Source organism: Solanum stenotomum, chromosome 12 (genome assembly GCF_019186545.1).
Source record: "Solanum stenotomum isolate F172 chromosome 12, ASM1918654v1, whole genome shotgun sequence".
NCBI lineage: Eukaryota > Viridiplantae > Streptophyta > Magnoliopsida > Solanales > Solanaceae > Solanum > Solanum stenotomum.
The window spans coordinates 47,109,735-47,125,959 of NC_064293.1; the positions used below are offsets into that span (position 1 = coordinate 47,109,735).

At 31.1% G+C, this 16,225-nt stretch overlaps 2 protein-coding genes and 1 pseudogene across 3 annotated transcripts in view; all 3 read right to left on the reverse strand.

Annotated features, from left to right (window-relative positions):
• Positions 1-3,360: 3,360 nt before the first annotated feature.
• LOC125849450 (receptor-like protein kinase FERONIA) overlaps positions 3,361-16,225 on the reverse strand; it is a 21,727-nt gene continuing 8,862 nt past the window's right edge. Inside the window, exon 3 of the mRNA XM_049529535.1 lies at positions 3,361-3,431. The gene's annotated coding sequence lies outside the window, so the exon portion shown is untranslated. The remainder of the gene's footprint in view (positions 3,432-16,225) is intronic.
• Positions 3,447-6,694, reverse strand: LOC125847475 (receptor-like protein kinase FERONIA). The gene is made up of 3 exons (XM_049527087.1): positions 5,937-6,694; positions 4,436-5,890; positions 3,447-4,169 (listed from the first exon to the last, which is right to left on the reverse strand). The coding sequence occupies exons 1-3, from the start codon at positions 6,583-6,585 to the stop codon at positions 3,466-3,468; spliced, it is 2,808 nt and encodes a 935-aa protein (XP_049383044.1). The 5' UTR covers positions 6,586-6,694; the 3' UTR covers positions 3,447-3,465.
• The window catches only part of LOC125849451 (receptor-like protein kinase FERONIA), a 16,455-nt pseudogene continuing 13,968 nt past the window's right edge, over positions 13,739-16,225 (reverse strand). The window contains exon 2 of the transcript XR_007444630.1: positions 13,739-14,633. The product of XR_007444630.1 is annotated as a receptor-like protein kinase FERONIA (transcript). The remainder of the gene's footprint in view (positions 14,634-16,225) is intronic.

The window sequence follows — 16,225 nt, forward strand, 5'->3', positions numbered from 1 at the left end:
AAGTTTTGTACAAAAAATAAATACCAAAAGTAACTTATTATAAGTGCACCAAATAAATGGAGTAAAAATCAGTGAGGCAAGAGCTGCCTTCATCGAAGAATACAAGTGAAATTACTATTAGGATTACTGCACTAATGAAGGGGACCATATATGTACCCAAGAAAATACACAGAGAAATAGAAATGGTAAAGGAAAAGTTGTTAATTGGGGGTGTACATCTTTTTCTCGTAGGCAATGGATGCTGCCTTTCATTTTCATAATAATCTTTGTTATGTCCCACTGGAGCAATAGTCGACATGCTTGAAAGGAAAGGTTTTGGGTTATTTTCTTTGGAATTTGGATGATTCTTTGTTAAATTGACCAAAGACTTTTCAACATCAACGGAAAAATGAGGTGGGAAAAAAAAATACTCTCCTTCCCAAGTCCCAACCACAATATTTGTCACATTATTTTGTTTACAAGTGCATTACTCTCTTAGTCCCATATTAATTGATCATTTTAAAAAAAATATTTATTTCGAATTTTATTTTACCCTTATAATTAGTACTCTTTGGAAGCCTAAACAAATTTAAGACCCGTTTGGCCCCAAGAATACTTGGGAAAAATATGGAAGGTGATATTTGGTCATATAACTTGACAAATATATTTGTCAAGATCTCAAGTTCTCAAATACTAGAAAAAATTAGTATTTGGGCCAAGTTCTAATATTTGGGAATTTTAAAAATTCAAAAATTACTTCAAACGTTTATATTTTATAAAAAAAAAAAATCCATTATTTATTAATTCCAACTAATATTTTTAACTCCAGAAAAGTTTGAGTTCTATTTTGAGTGAGAAATTGAGAAAAGGAACAATTTGTGTTTAATGGGTTATAATTATAATTGAATCAATAACAAGTTTGAATTGGCGACTAATGTATTGTTTTGCTTATATTGTTATTTTGTTATTGTTGATTGTTAACAATTATATTAGTTATAAGGTTATTTTTTAATGGACCATATTCATTATAAAATGATATTACAAATTTATGGGCATTTTTAATAAGAGTAATTTTTAAAACTTATGGGTATAAATCATATTTTTTGAAATAGTAAATATTTTTGGGAAAATTTAAGGCCAAACACATGGTGAAACTTCACCAAAAACTTCACTCAGATATAATTTACCAAGAGTATTTGAGAACTTGGAGCCAAACGCTAGCTTAGAAATTCCAAATGTATGTTCTCATAGGACGTTAACCTTTTGTTTTGGTAATAATAATTCTGTAAAAAGTTGTGGATCCTGAATTTCTGGGAAAAGAAATACAATTTGTTTGTACAGTTAATTAATAATTCCACCCCTTTATTAATTTACTTTTTCTTTCATCCGGATACTAGTCAAAGTCTTTGTGTTTTTGCACTGTTAAGTTGCAAGTGAATTAGGAAAGGTATTTATTCTTGATGTGATTAATTTGTTTCCTTCTGCTTAAAAATCTTCTCCGTAGGGTAGTATGAATGGAATTTCACTAGTCTATCCAAAGAGAGTGTGAATAGTAATTCTCTAAATTTTGAGAAATACTATTCAACATATGGAGGTGGGTTGGAGTGCCCATTCTCAATTTTACTTTCCAAATATAGAGAATAGAAAGTAAAATAGAAGTGGATTGGAGATGACCTGAATCTCACAAAAATGGAGCCTGGAATTCCCAATCCAGGCCGAGTAAATCAAGAAAAGACAATTTTTTTTTACTTTTTATACTTCAATTAATTACTTTGAAAAAATAGGGGTAAAATGGTAAACTCAATCAATCATTATTTTCTTAATTAGTATGTCAATTCAAAAGTGGACAGATAATTAGGGAGTATCTATTTTGCATTTATTAACCAATGATATGCAATGTCCTCTTAGTTAATACTCCCTCCGTCCCATATTATAAGTCACCTTTTCCTTTTGCACTTGCATTAAGAAATAAGGTAATTTTACTCTTATGTCCTTATTTAGTGTTTGTTTATGACAACTTTGTAATAAATGATGAAATGTTAGATTTCAAAAATATAAATGCATTTAGATGACTATTTAAATTTTACTTTTTGGAGCCAAATTTTTCACCAATTGATCCAAAAAAATTTAAAAAATCAAGTTTTTCTCACCTCAATTTTCCTATATATTTTGTGTAAAATGTTTTTTTTATATTTTTATATATAAATTCTTAAAACAAACATGACAACATCACAAAATATTCAAATTTCATTGCTTCAAATTGATCTAAATTTTCCTGCTAAATAAGATGTTATTGATAATGAAATTAGACGACAAATGAATTGTAGTTCTAGTTCAACAAATCATTTATTTTTTTTATTTAAATGGTGCATAACTCCTTTATTTGGATCTTGATTTTTCTCAATTTGGCCTTCACATGTTTTGGTTGAGGCTTCTATTTTTACATCCTTTGAACTTTTTGAAATGTCATCTTCCTTGATAAAATTTGTTGAATCTTCAACTTTCAAGATTATTTTTGAATTTTTTTTCATCTTTTATTTTTAATTTGTTTGTTGATATTTTTTTTCAAAATCAGATTTTATAGAATAAGTAGTGAATAAAGAAAGTAGTTAATTAATGAATGAAGTACTCTCCTAATGAAATTAATTACTTATAGATTTCCTAGGTTAGTCAAAGTAAATACATTTTCAAGATTAATTAATCAATCAATCAAGGGTATAATGGGCAAAATATGGTAATTTATGCATAAATTTTATAAAATGACATATATTGTGGTCCAACTATTTTTAGAAAGGGGTGACTTATAATATGGGTCGGAGGGAGTAGGATTAGGGGAGAATAGTAACCTCTAGTCCCCTTCTCTTGGGTGAGGATATTATTTATTTTGATCGACTTTATGTTAAGTACGAAAGATGATTAGCGAAAAAAGAAAAAAAAATAGTATGTTCTCTTATATATGACATTAACCTTTTAATTTCTTCTTGATAATTTTGTGACGAAGTTGTGGATCCCTCCAGATTCCTCTTTGTATTATTGTGTACAAGTGACAATGACATGTCAAATAAGAATCCTGAATTATTTTAGGTAGGAAAAGAAATAATTGATTCTATATTTTGCTTTTTATATAATTTCACGTGAATAGAATCTCTCTTTACGTTTTTTTGTTTTACTTCAGATCCTTGGAAGTTTAAATTTTCTTATCCAAAATGTGTACTCAATAGAGTTCAAATTATGTATTTCTTTATATATGTTTTTATTTTAGATGCAATGACTATTAGAGTAATTTAGATTGAGTATTTCCTCTTTTTCAAATCAAATTTGTAAACATAATTAAGGGAAACTTCATCATTAATTTTTATTCAAATAAAAAAGTTTAGCCTCTAATATAATGGATTCCTGTAAGTTGTCTTTTACAAGTTTGACCTGTAAAAAAATGATACAAAGAATTGGACCTTAAACCTGAAAAGTCTAAAACATTTCAATATTTCATCGACCCAATGGATTTACAATCTCAGAGAAAATGGCAACGTTGTTCAATTTGGCACTCCTACTGACCGACATGGATATACCATTGCTTGTCAGTTTTCTTTCAACTTCACTTATCTCATCTTCATTCGTCCTTACATTAGCATCACCATTAATAATCAATGGAAAAGAAGGGTTTACGTATCCATCCACCTCATTATCTGCACCCTCTTGGAGCTGTAATGCAAATTCTAAACTTCTCACAACATCACCCATTGATGGCCTTTCGACGCCTTGTTCCCTCAAACAATGATATGCCAATTCTGCAAACTTGCTTAAGCATTCTGGGGCTATTTGTCCTTTCAAGTTAGGATCAATTATTTCTTCAACATTTCTTTTTTCACAACTCCTACAAGCCCACTCAGCCAAATTCACTTGCCCAGTTGGCAAGTTTGGATTTATTGCTGGCCTACCACATAACACTTCAAACAGAACCGCCCCAAATGAATAAACATCTGATTTTACTGTCAATCGTTGGCGCTTGTAGTATTCAGGATCTACGTACCCAAAACTTCCTTTCACTGCAGTGCTAACATGGGTAGTATCTGTCCCATCTACTGAACCTACTTTGGACAACCCAAAATCAGACACCTTGGCAACCCATTTATCATCCAATAGGATGTTAGTTGACTTGACATCACGGTGAATGATCGTATGTTTGGTACCTATAGCAACAAAATCAACTTTCATCAAGTAATTTACTCAAAATTAAACATATTGGATTGTAAATTGGTTGTTGGCTTGACATAAAACCCGAAATGACTCATCAAACTATTCAATCAAAACATGTCAAAATGCAACTCGAACAAACAAAATCCAATTTGGGAGGTTGAGTCGTGTTCTGCATTTGACCCAATATTTGACCCGTTTTTTGATCTATTCTGACCCAATAATTTTTTACCAAACAAAAAATATGTATATCATTAGTTACCTGAATGGAGGTAATATAATCCTTTAGCTGCACCAATGCAAATGTCAAGGCGTTTCTTCCATGGAAGAGGAGCATTGTCAGTGTTGTACAAGTGATCACGGAGGGTTCCATTAGCCATGTAATCATAAACCAAGATCATCTCATTCTTATCATCACAATAACCAATTAAGGACACTAGCTGTCGATGTCTTAGCTTTGATGATAACATCTCAATCTCTGTTTGGAACTCGCGAATCCCTTGCTTTGATGAAGGATTTGATCTCTTGACTGCAACTGTGATTGTACCATTGTCGAGGTACCCTTTATAAACATTACCAAATCCTCCATATCCAATCACAAATTTTTCATCAAAATTGTCTGTTGCATTTTTTATCTCTGCTATTGAAAAGTGTCGGCACAGATCGGATGGTAGTGATGATGACTTGGGAATACTTGTACTATGATCTTTCCCCCCAGTTCGTCGGGAAATTAAGAAACCCAGGATTGAGAAAACAACAATACCACTAGTCACACCTGCGATGATAGCAACAATGATATGCCATGATATTCTTTTCTTGTTGTTGTTGTTTGGGAGTGGTGGTGATTTGATCGAACCTTCTTCAGGATATGGAACGGCCAGATTTCCATTTGGATCGCTCAATTTGAAAATTTCCAAGCCATTTAACATAGCAATATCATACACAGCTCTAGTTTTCATGTTAGGTCCCAATTCAAGCCACACTTTGTCCTTGCTTAGCCGGACATCTGGGTCTCTCACAAACACCACGTAGTCTCTGTACGTTGTGAATCCCCCGCCACCACTTAGTCCAACTTGTTTTTCTGCCGTTTGTTTTCCAATGTATATGTAGAAAATCCTGTGGTTTGTTTCATTAACTTCCGGCTGATTCTGACAAAAATGGAGCCTGAAAAGATAATAGAAACCAGAATCTAGAGGGAATATCCAATCCAGGCTCTGGCTGTTATTGGCCATGGTCCTAGAGGTTAAGTAAACTATCCTGGGCGCAACATAAGGCGGAGTTTCAGTAGTGTAAGTGATGTTGACATCAAATTTAGGAGTTTGGAAGCCATATACAACAACAAATTCCTCATCTGAATCCCATACACGATACATCCCTGTATCCTCCGTGCTAGCAACTGAATGTCCTCCCACGTTCAGCCTGTACAAAGTTTCAAGAGCAGTGTTGTTATTGATGGAATAAGGATCAGTCTGGCCAACCAATTTGATGTGATTATCTCCACCGAGGTAAAGATTGGTGGGCATGGAAACTATCTCAATCCCATTAACAAAAGCATAAGAGTTTGGCGAGGGAGAAAAGGTTACATAGAGTATCTGAGTTTCATTAACATTAATGACAAATTCTTTTCGAACAGCTTTACTAGAATTGTTACTTGCAGAGACTGTGTAGAAAGCGCTGAAGTTACTCAAGAGGGTAAACTGATTAGCAGTGACTGAAAANTTCAAGAGCAGTGTTGTTATTGATGGAATAAGGATCAGTCTGGCCAACCAATTTGATGTGATTATCTCCACCGAGGTAAAGATTGGTGGGCATGGAAACTATCTCAATCCCATTAACAAAAGCATAAGAGTTTGGCGAGGGAGAAAAGGTTATATAGAGTATCTGAGTTTCATTAACATTAATGACAAATTCTTTTCGTACAGCTTTACTAGAATTGGTACTTGCAGAGACTGTGTAGAAAGCGCTGAAGTTACTCAAGAGGGTAAAATGATTAGCAGTGACTGAAAAAAAAGATTCTGATTTGTCGTAGCCAGAGTAATCGGCGGGGTAAAAATAGAGACGGAGGAATTTGGCTCCAGGGGAAACACGAAAAGTGTAGGTGAATTGAGATAGCATAATACGGGTGCCTGTCATATAAGGAACTCTATTGACTGAAAGGTCTTGTTCAGAAGCTGTGGTTGTTGTGGATATTCCTGAAAAGTTGTAAGGTAGGAAATTTGGGTAGTGGGCATCTGTATACCATTGACGGCCATTGATATCTTCAATGGGGGCTGCTAATTTTGTGCCTTCCAATACTCTGCCACAATTCAGCAAAAGATTGTCTGTGGCATTGTAATCGTACTGTGGCGTGAGAGTCATAGTGACTGTCATTAGATGTAATAGGAGAGAGGAAATCAGAGCAATGAATAACATGGCGTTGTTCTGAAATTTCTCTGCTATTTGGTGTACAGATATCTACTTCTTCAATGATCAAGTCATTCTGTTATTTCAATTTTTCTGTATTAAAAACTGATGGTCACCTAGACCATTTTGTTCAAGTTTTGTACAAAAACAAATACCAAAATTATAGTAACTGATATAAAAATCTATTTATTATTATGTGTGTAACTAAAGTTAACAAAGATACAAAGCAAAATTGATCATCTTTAAGTTTTTTTTTTTCCTTTAGCATTTTAAGAGCATATTTGACATTGTTGTTAGATGCCAAAAAAACACTTATTTTGAGAAAAAAATAATATTTTTATTGAAAATTAAGTGTTTGGCAAAATTATAAATTGCTTTTAAATGGAAGCAAAAACTGTTTCTCTGGTGGCCGAAAAGAAGCTTAAAATTTCTGCAAGCAAAAAAATTATTTTTTTCAAGACTAAAATATATCTTCCCTATATATACATATTTACTAATGTAGCATATCTCATAGGTTTATTAAGTTTATGATAAATTTATATTTTATTTTATGTTTAAATGGAGTATTATTTTATATATTATTTTACATAATTAGAAAAAAAGGTAACAATAATATCTTCGCAAGATTAGAAAAGAAAATAACAATTAAAGATTTAGTCCTCCCAAAAAAGGTATAATATTAATTGAAAATTTGAATACATACATTTTAATTTAATTAAAAAATTTATAATAGTTCTTTCTATAAAATAATCTTAATATCAAAAGTACATTGACACTTGCTATTTTTTGTAATTTGACTCTCAAAAGCATTTTTTTAGAAAAGATTAATCACTTACCGTTTGCTTATGAAAAAAAAATATTTTTTAAATAAATTAACCAAACACAAATTATTGTATTTTTTAAAAGTACTTTTCTAAAAATTAATTTAAAAAAAGTACGTGTAGAAATAAATAGTACTCCTAGTTTTTAAACCCATGGCAAGCATGCTCCAAGTAAAATGTAGGTGGCCTAGTCAAAGAATGACAGAAATTTAAGGTGCAAAGATTAGGAATTATTGCAGTCAAAATTATGAACAAAATTAATGTTAAAAAATAGATAAAAGTTTAGGGAAGGACCAAAAGTGCACCAACATTGTAAACATGAGGAATTATTAGTGTTCCATGTGAAAACTCAAGAATGACTTTGAGTCTTAACCCAAAGATGAGGGACTATTTTGAGCCTTCTCTCGATTTTTTTGTATAAAAAACTGACGTTCACCTAGACCATTTTGTTCAAGTTTTGTACAAAAACAATTACCAAAATTATAGTAACTTATATAAAAATCTATTTATTATTATATGCGTGTATAACTAAACTTAACAAGGATACAAAGCAATACTGATCATCTTTTAAGTTTTTTTTTTTCCTTCAGCATTTTAAGAGCATATTTGACATTGTTGTTAGATGCCAAAAAACACTTATTTTGAGAAAATAATTTTTTTTATTGAAAATTAAGTGTTTGGCAAATCTATAAATTGTTTTTAAATGAAAGCAGAAGCAGCTTCTCTAGTGAACGGAAAGAAGCTTAAAATTTCTGCAAGCAGAAAAGTTATTCTTTTCAAGACTAAAATATCTCTTCCCTATACATGTACATATTTGCTAATGTATCTCTTATTAATTAATTAGCACATATCATAGGTTTATTAAGTTTATAATAAATTTTTATTTTTATTTTATGTTTAAATATTATTATTATATATTTTATATATTATTTGTAGAATTAGAAAAAAAAAAGTAAAAATAATATTTTTGCAAGATTAGAAAAGAAAATAACAATTAAAGATTCAGTCCTCCCAAAAAAAGTATAATATTAATTGAAAATTTGAATATATATATTTTAATTTAATTAAAAAATTTATAATAGTGGTTTAAAATAGTTCCTCTCTATAAAATAATCTTAATATTAAAAGTACATTAACGCTTGTTGATTTTCGTAATTTGACTCTCGAAAGCATATTTTTAGAAAAAATTAATCAAATATAGTTTGCTTATAAAAAAATTATTTTTCAAATGAATTAACCAAACACAAATTATTATTTTTTAAAAGTACTTTTCTAAAAAGTCATTTTAAAAAAGGGAAAATTGTATATAATAGCAAACTATTAATTCAAATTAAATGTTATACTACAGTTTGATTTAATTGTAACTTATAGCAAACAGTTGCCATTTGCCTCTCTACCTAGGTTTTTCGCTCGTCACTCTCGCCAGTCTCTCCCTCTCCTCTCTCACTTTATACAAACACAAATGTATAAAATACGTTTGTGTTTGTATAAAGCGAGAGAAAATTGTATATATAAATACGAATACATATATTTTCGTCCTATACACTTATAATTATACAAATATAGATCTTTCCCTGCCTAATTCTCTTTTGTCTTTCTCTCTTTCTCGCTTTATATAAACACAGATTATACAAATTACAATGTATAATTTGTGTTGTATAAAGCGAGAGAGAGAGAGAGATTCGATATACAAATGTTTTATTTCGATTCAATTGTATATACATTCAAATTTTATGCAGATATACAAATACATAAAATTGAATTGAGTGGCTGTCAGCGATTTATACAAACAATAGGCTGCCAGCGATTTATACAAATGGTCTGCTAGCGAAATTATACAAATCTGAAGCTCATGCCAGCGAGTTATACAATTTGATGCTCCATAGTGGGCGCAATTATACAAACTATAGTTATAACATACAAATATGATTTTTATATTTGCTATATGCGAAAGTTGCTCTTTAAAAATTACGTGTAGAAATAAATAGTTTTTAAACCCATGGCAAACATGCTCCAAGTAAAAAGTTGGTGGCCTAGACAAAGAATGACAAAGAAATTAAAGGTGCAAAGATTAGGAATTATTGCAGTTAAAATAGGGACCATATGAAAATATAAAAAGAAAAAGGAAACAATGAAATATGAAAGGTGAAGAAGACTTGGTAATCGGGGTCTATTTTTTTCTTGTAGCCCATGCAAACGATTTTTCTTACTAATAAAGATATTGCCTTTCATTTTCATATATATAGTCTTTATTATGTTCCATCTCAATAATTATATTGTATATATATTCCACTAGAGAGTAGGCCATATGAGTATAGACATACATGAAATAAAAGGTTTTGGGTTATTTTCTTGGAAATTTGGATGATTCTTTGTTAAATTTTGACTTGACTTGTCAACACTAAGGGAAAATGACAAGGAAATAAAAATTAAAGTATCTACTTTTGCATGTTTATTAAGCAATGAAATGAGTGTCCTCTTAGTTAATACTATATAATTAGTGGAGAATAGTAACCTCTAGTCCCTTTCTCGTATTAAATTTTTCCCTCTTCACACATGCATGCAATATTCTTAATCTTATTATTTATTTGCATTGTAGAGAAATCATAAAACTTGTTTTCATTCAGCATGAATGATTGTTGTTAAACTCTAAAACAGAAAAATAAAAAAACTCGGAAAGTGATAAAAATAAACAAGAGAGTAGAGACGGTGGAAATGGAATGCATTATCATTTTATAATTAAAAATGTTATGTGAAAGTTATGATAACAAATATAATTAATATGAATTTAAAAAAAGAGGAAGAAAACAAAAGGAAAGTATCATTGATTTATATAATAAAAAAAAACTACTATTATTACTTGTATAATTGGAAGTGACTTTTCGGAAGAGCAAGTTCGAATAAAAATTATTTAAAATATGTATATAATATAAATTTTGTACAACAAATAGGAATGAAATTTATCCAAAATTAAAAATGATGGTCTTTTTATAAAATATAAAAGTTTTGGGGTGAGTTTTAAATTTGTAAAAATTCTCAAATACTAGAATTTGGCCCATATTTTTTTTTCTAGAACTTGGGAACTTGAGATGTTGTCTAAATATACTATTTGCCAAGTGATCACAAATTATATAGCCAAACACTAATTTCTAAATTTTCTCCAAATTTTTCAAGAGAATATTTATATATGGCCAAACGGGTCCTAAATTTCTTATAAAACATTTTAAAAGTACGTAAGTCTATATACTTAATTAAAATAAAGATTATCTGATCACGTAAGAAAATCTACCGTTGGTTGATACTCTATTAGTTACTTAATTATATGGTTAACTGATTTTCATGGACTGAAAAACCAGTGATATCCAAGAGTTGACCTAGTCAAAGAAAGACAAGAGAAATTAAAGGTGCAAAGATAAGTAGGGATGACAATGGATGGGGCGGGTTTAAGGTTGTGTGGTAGATGCGGGGTGGGTTGAAGTGGATTTTTAAAAAAAAAGTTAATGCGGGCGGGCGGGTTACGGATATATGAGATATTATGTGGGTTTAAATTTAATTTTAACTTTTTATATGTTATAAGAGTGATAGAACATTATTTATTAAAATAATAACTTTAAAGCTTCTAAAATATTCAAGATATTAAATGAAAATGACTCAATTTCTTACATGTTTCTCAATTGACCTCTAAAAAATAAATTTTAAGTCACTATCCTCTTAAATTAGTACAATTTAATGACAAAATGAATTTATTTTTAGTGTCAAACTTAACTAGAAAAAAATATTAAAAAAATTATGTGTGACGGCTTCATGTGGGGCGGGTCTATGCGGAGTGAAATGAGACAGATTGAAATTAAAAAAATTATTATGTGGAGTGGAACGAAGTGAATTAAATTTTTTACTGATTAAACTCAATCCGTCCCACACCACTCCACTGCCAATCTAAAAATTAGAAATTATTGCACTGAAAATGGGGACCATATATGTAACTAGGAAAATACAAAAACGAAAAAGGAAATAATGAAGAAAACTAGTTAATTGGTGTCTATTTCCATAGTCTTTGTCATGTTCCACTCAATAATTATTTTTCACTAGAACAGTAGGCCATATGAGTATAGACATACGCGAAATAGAAGTTTTTTGGGTTGTTCTCTTTGGAATTTGAATGATTCTTTGTTAAATTTTGATATGACTTTTCAACACTAACGAAAAATGACAAGGAAAAAATTAAACAAGTATCTACTTTTGCATGTTTATTAACCAATGACATAAGATGAATGCGTGTTCTCTTCATTTGGTTAGGAATAGGTTATCTCAAAATAATTAGAGCTTGTTTGGATTTAAAAAAGTATTATTCCTTTTAAGTCAAAAAAAATAAAAGCAGAGAGAGACTACTTTTGGTTTATAATCTTTTAAAGTCATTTTATACTTATTATAAGTTGTTTTTAACTTTGTCAAATATTTGTTAACTTATTTTAAGTCATTTTAAACTTATTTAAGTTATTTTTATATTTGTCAAACAGTCCTAGTCTCCTAGAAGTTAAAAACTGACTTAAAAATAGGTTTGACCAACTTTTAAGTCAATCCAAACACCCTTTTAGTCTCGGCATAAGTTATCCTATGATAAGTTATTCCACCATGTATGAGGGATAACTTATCATGTCACTAAGGTATAAATTGGTATGATAAATAATCCCAATATTGCCTAATACCTCCAACCAAACACAAAATAAAACAATCCTACATTTTGTCCCTAAAATAATTATAATTCATATCACACACCAAACGACTAATTAATAATAAGTGGAGGATGGTCACCTTATTAAGATGAGTAAGATTAGTAATTTAAGATATAGCCTCCTTATATGTATTTCTTCTAGATGAAAATATTATTTACTTTTATCTATATTATATAATAAAACATGAAGGTCCTTAGCGAAAAAATAGAAAGATAGTATGTTCTTTTATGACATTAACTTTTTAATTTCTTCTTGATAATTTTGTGAAGGAATTGTGGATCCTCTATATTCATATTTGTATTATTTTGTACGAGTGATGATGACACATCAAAAGAATCCTAACTTTTTTAAAAATTATTATTATTAAGACGACTAGTCCAAGTCTTTGTGTTTTAGCTTTGTTAAGGGCAAGTGAAATATGAAAGATCTTTTTCTTGATGTGATTAATTTGTTTTCTTCAGCTTAAAAATCTTCTCCGTGGGGCCATATCAATGGAACTTGACTAGTCTATCCAAGAAAAAATGGTGAAAGTATTTTATACGTAGCTTATATACCTCTGAATATTATTCGCTACAATCCATCGATATATATAATTCATAAATTCAGCAAAAACATATCAATTGAGACATTTGTGGAAATTTCGTGACAAGTTCATAATTACTCATATGGAGGTTGTGTTAATTACTGTAGTAGTGATATGCTTTTTCAACTACCACTGAGAAATCAATTAAGTATTCAAGAGTTGACTTCGTCAAACAATGACAGAGAAATTAAATGTGCAAATAATAGGAATTTATTGCACTAAAAATGGGAACCATATATGTACCCAGGAGAATACAAAAAGGAAAAAGAAAAACAATAGAAATTAAAATTAAAATAATGATTGTTAATTGTGGTGTCTATCTTTTCATGTAGGCCATACAAAAGACTTTTCTTAATGTAAGTCTTTGTTATGTTCCGCTCAATAATTCCTCTTGGCCATATATATATAGACTAAAGACTTACGTGAAATGAAAGGTATTGAATTATTTTCTTTCGAATTTTTGGATGATTCTTTGTTAAATTTTTAACTGACTTTTCAACACTAAAGAAAAATGAAAAGGAAAAAAAAAAAGTGTATCTACTTTTGCATGTTTATTAACCAATGATATAAGAGGTATTTTCTCTTACGACATCAACTTTTTTTTTCCTTTTAACAATTCTTTGAAAAGGTTGTGGATCCCTCCATGTTCATATTTGAATATTATTGTACATGAGTGACGATGACACATCAAATGAGAGTCGTGTATTTCAGGTAACCAAACAAATAATTACTTGAGTTAAAGAAATTAATAATTCCATCCCTAGCATGGTTTGATTTGTTTTATTTATCAAAACTGAGAGGGTAGATGCAAAACATACATCCACTGTATGGTCTGTTCATCTCTAAATCAAAGGTCTCAAATTTATGTTTTGAGTATGAAAAAATTCTTGGTTGGAAGCGCTTCCTTTAGAATGAGGTCATACGCAGCACAAATCTAAATTAGTTGGGCTTTAATATAAATATCAGATATCAAATGGGAAATAAAAAAGCAAAAGATGCAAAACAAACAAAAAGAGGAAGCAAAGTTCACCCAACAAAATATAGTGAAACTATTTTATAGCTTATATACTTCTGAATAATGGCTTCAATTCATCTACATATATAATAAGGACATAAATTCAACAAAGGAAAAAGAAAACAGAGAAGAACTAATATGTAATTTATCATACTAGTTGTAACAATCTCATCGACCCGATGGATTCAAAATCTCTGAGAAAATAGTGTCACTCTTCAATTTGTCATCACTATTACTGGTCATGGATGTAGCACTGCTTGTGTATTTTCCTCCAACTTCATGTGAACCTGAAAATGCCTCGAATCCTTCGTCTGTAGATATATTGGTATGATCATTCATAATCAAGGGGAAATACGGGCTAGTTGGGTAACTGTTCAATTCCATTTTGTGACCTCTATTATCAGCTGCATCTTGAAGCTTTAATATAAATTCCAAATTCCAGACAACGTCATTCATTGATGGCCTTTGGACTCCTTGATCCTTCAAGCAATTATATGCTGCTTCTGCAAACTTGTTTAAGCACTCTGGGGCAATTTGTCCTTCCAAATTCGGATCAATTATTTGTTGAAGATTTCCTTTTTTACAGCTCCTACAAGCCCAATCAGCCAAATTCACTTGCCCTTTCGGCATGTTAGGAATTAATGCTGGTCTAGCGCACAACACTTCAAATAGCACCACCCCAAAAGAATACACATCAGATTTTTCTGTCAATTGTTGTCGCTCATAGTATTCAGGATCTAGATATCCAAAGCTTCCTTTCACAACAGTGCTAACATGGGTTTTTCCTGATCCACTAAGTGGACCGATTTTGGATAACCCAAAATCTGAAACCTTAGCAACCCATTTATCATCCAATAAAATGTTGGTTGACTTCACATCTCGATGAATAATGATATCCTTTTTACCTGTGAAATTAAATTTAACGATCATATCTACTATAGATAATACTAACTTATTATATTAAAATAATTAATCTTTATCTTTTTTACCAGTAAATCACTCAATTTACTCAATACACACTTCAATGTAGTACCAGAACAGATACAAGTGTAGAATTAAGTGACCGTATACATGTATGGAGATAATGCAATCCTTTTGCTGCGCCAATGCAAATCTCAAGGCGTTTCTTCCATGGAAGTGGAGCATTATCAGTTTTGTACAAGTGATCACGAAGAGTTCCATGAGACATGTAATCATAAACCAAGATCATCTCATTGTTATAATCACAATAACCAATTAAGGACACCAGATGCACATGCCTTAGCTTTGACAACATGTGAATCTCTGTTTCGAACTCGTGGACTCCTTGCTTTGATGAAGGATTCAATCTCTTGACTGCAACTATGGTTGAGCCGTTGTCTATGTATCCTTTGTACACATTACCGAAACCTCCATAGCCAATCACAATTTTTTCATCAAAATTACCTGTTGCGGTTTTTATCTCTTCTAGTAAAAAGTCGGCACAGATCGGATGGTAGCGCTGATAAGCCTGAGCCACCGGTCCTTTGGATTGAGTCCGATGTAATTGACAAAGGGATCCATGATGACTTTGTAACGCTTGTATGAAGATCTTTTCCCCTTTTCCACCGCCGGAAAATTAGGAAACAGAGAATTGAAAACAAAGCAATTCCGCTAATAACAGCCACTGCAGTGATAACAGCAATGATGTGTGATGATGATCTCTTATTATTATTGTTGTTTGGTGGTGAATTATTCGGAAAGAAAATTTTAGGATTCAGCACGGAGAGGTTTCCATTTGAGTCGTTCAACTTGAAAATTTCTAAGCCATTTAAGATAGCATTTTGATACGCAGAATTTGGGTTAGGACTCAAATCAAGCGTCACGTTTTGCTCACCATCTTGCTTTCTAACATTAACCACATAGTCTTTGTACACAGGGATTCTCCAGCCTTCACTCCATTTTATTACATCAGCCTCTCGCTCGGCTTTTTGGTTTCCGATAGAAATGGAAAAACTTCTATCGTTTATTTTTTTAACTTCCGGCTGAATCTAACAAAAATGGAGCCTGAAGAGCCTGAAAAGATAATAGAAGCCAGAGTTTAGAGGGAATTCCCAATCCAGGCTCTGGCTGTGATTGGCCATAGTCCTAGAGGCTGTGTAAACTATCCTCGGCGCAGAATAAGCCGGGGTTTCAGATGTGTAAGTGATGTTGGCATCATCAAAATGAGGAGTTTGATAGCCATATCCAACAACAAATGCATCATCTGAATCCCATACACGATACATCCCTGTATCCTCTGTGCTACCAACTAAATTGCCTCCCACGTTCAGCCTGTACAAAGTTTCAAGAGCAGTGCTGTTATTGATGTTATATGGATTAGTATGCCCAGACAATTTTACGTCTCCATGGATGTAAAGATCAGTTGGCATAGAAAGTATCTCAATCCCATTAACAAAAGCATAAGAGTTTGGTGAAGGAGAAAAGGTTAATTTGAGTATCTGAGTTTCATCAACATTGATGACATATTCTTTTTGAA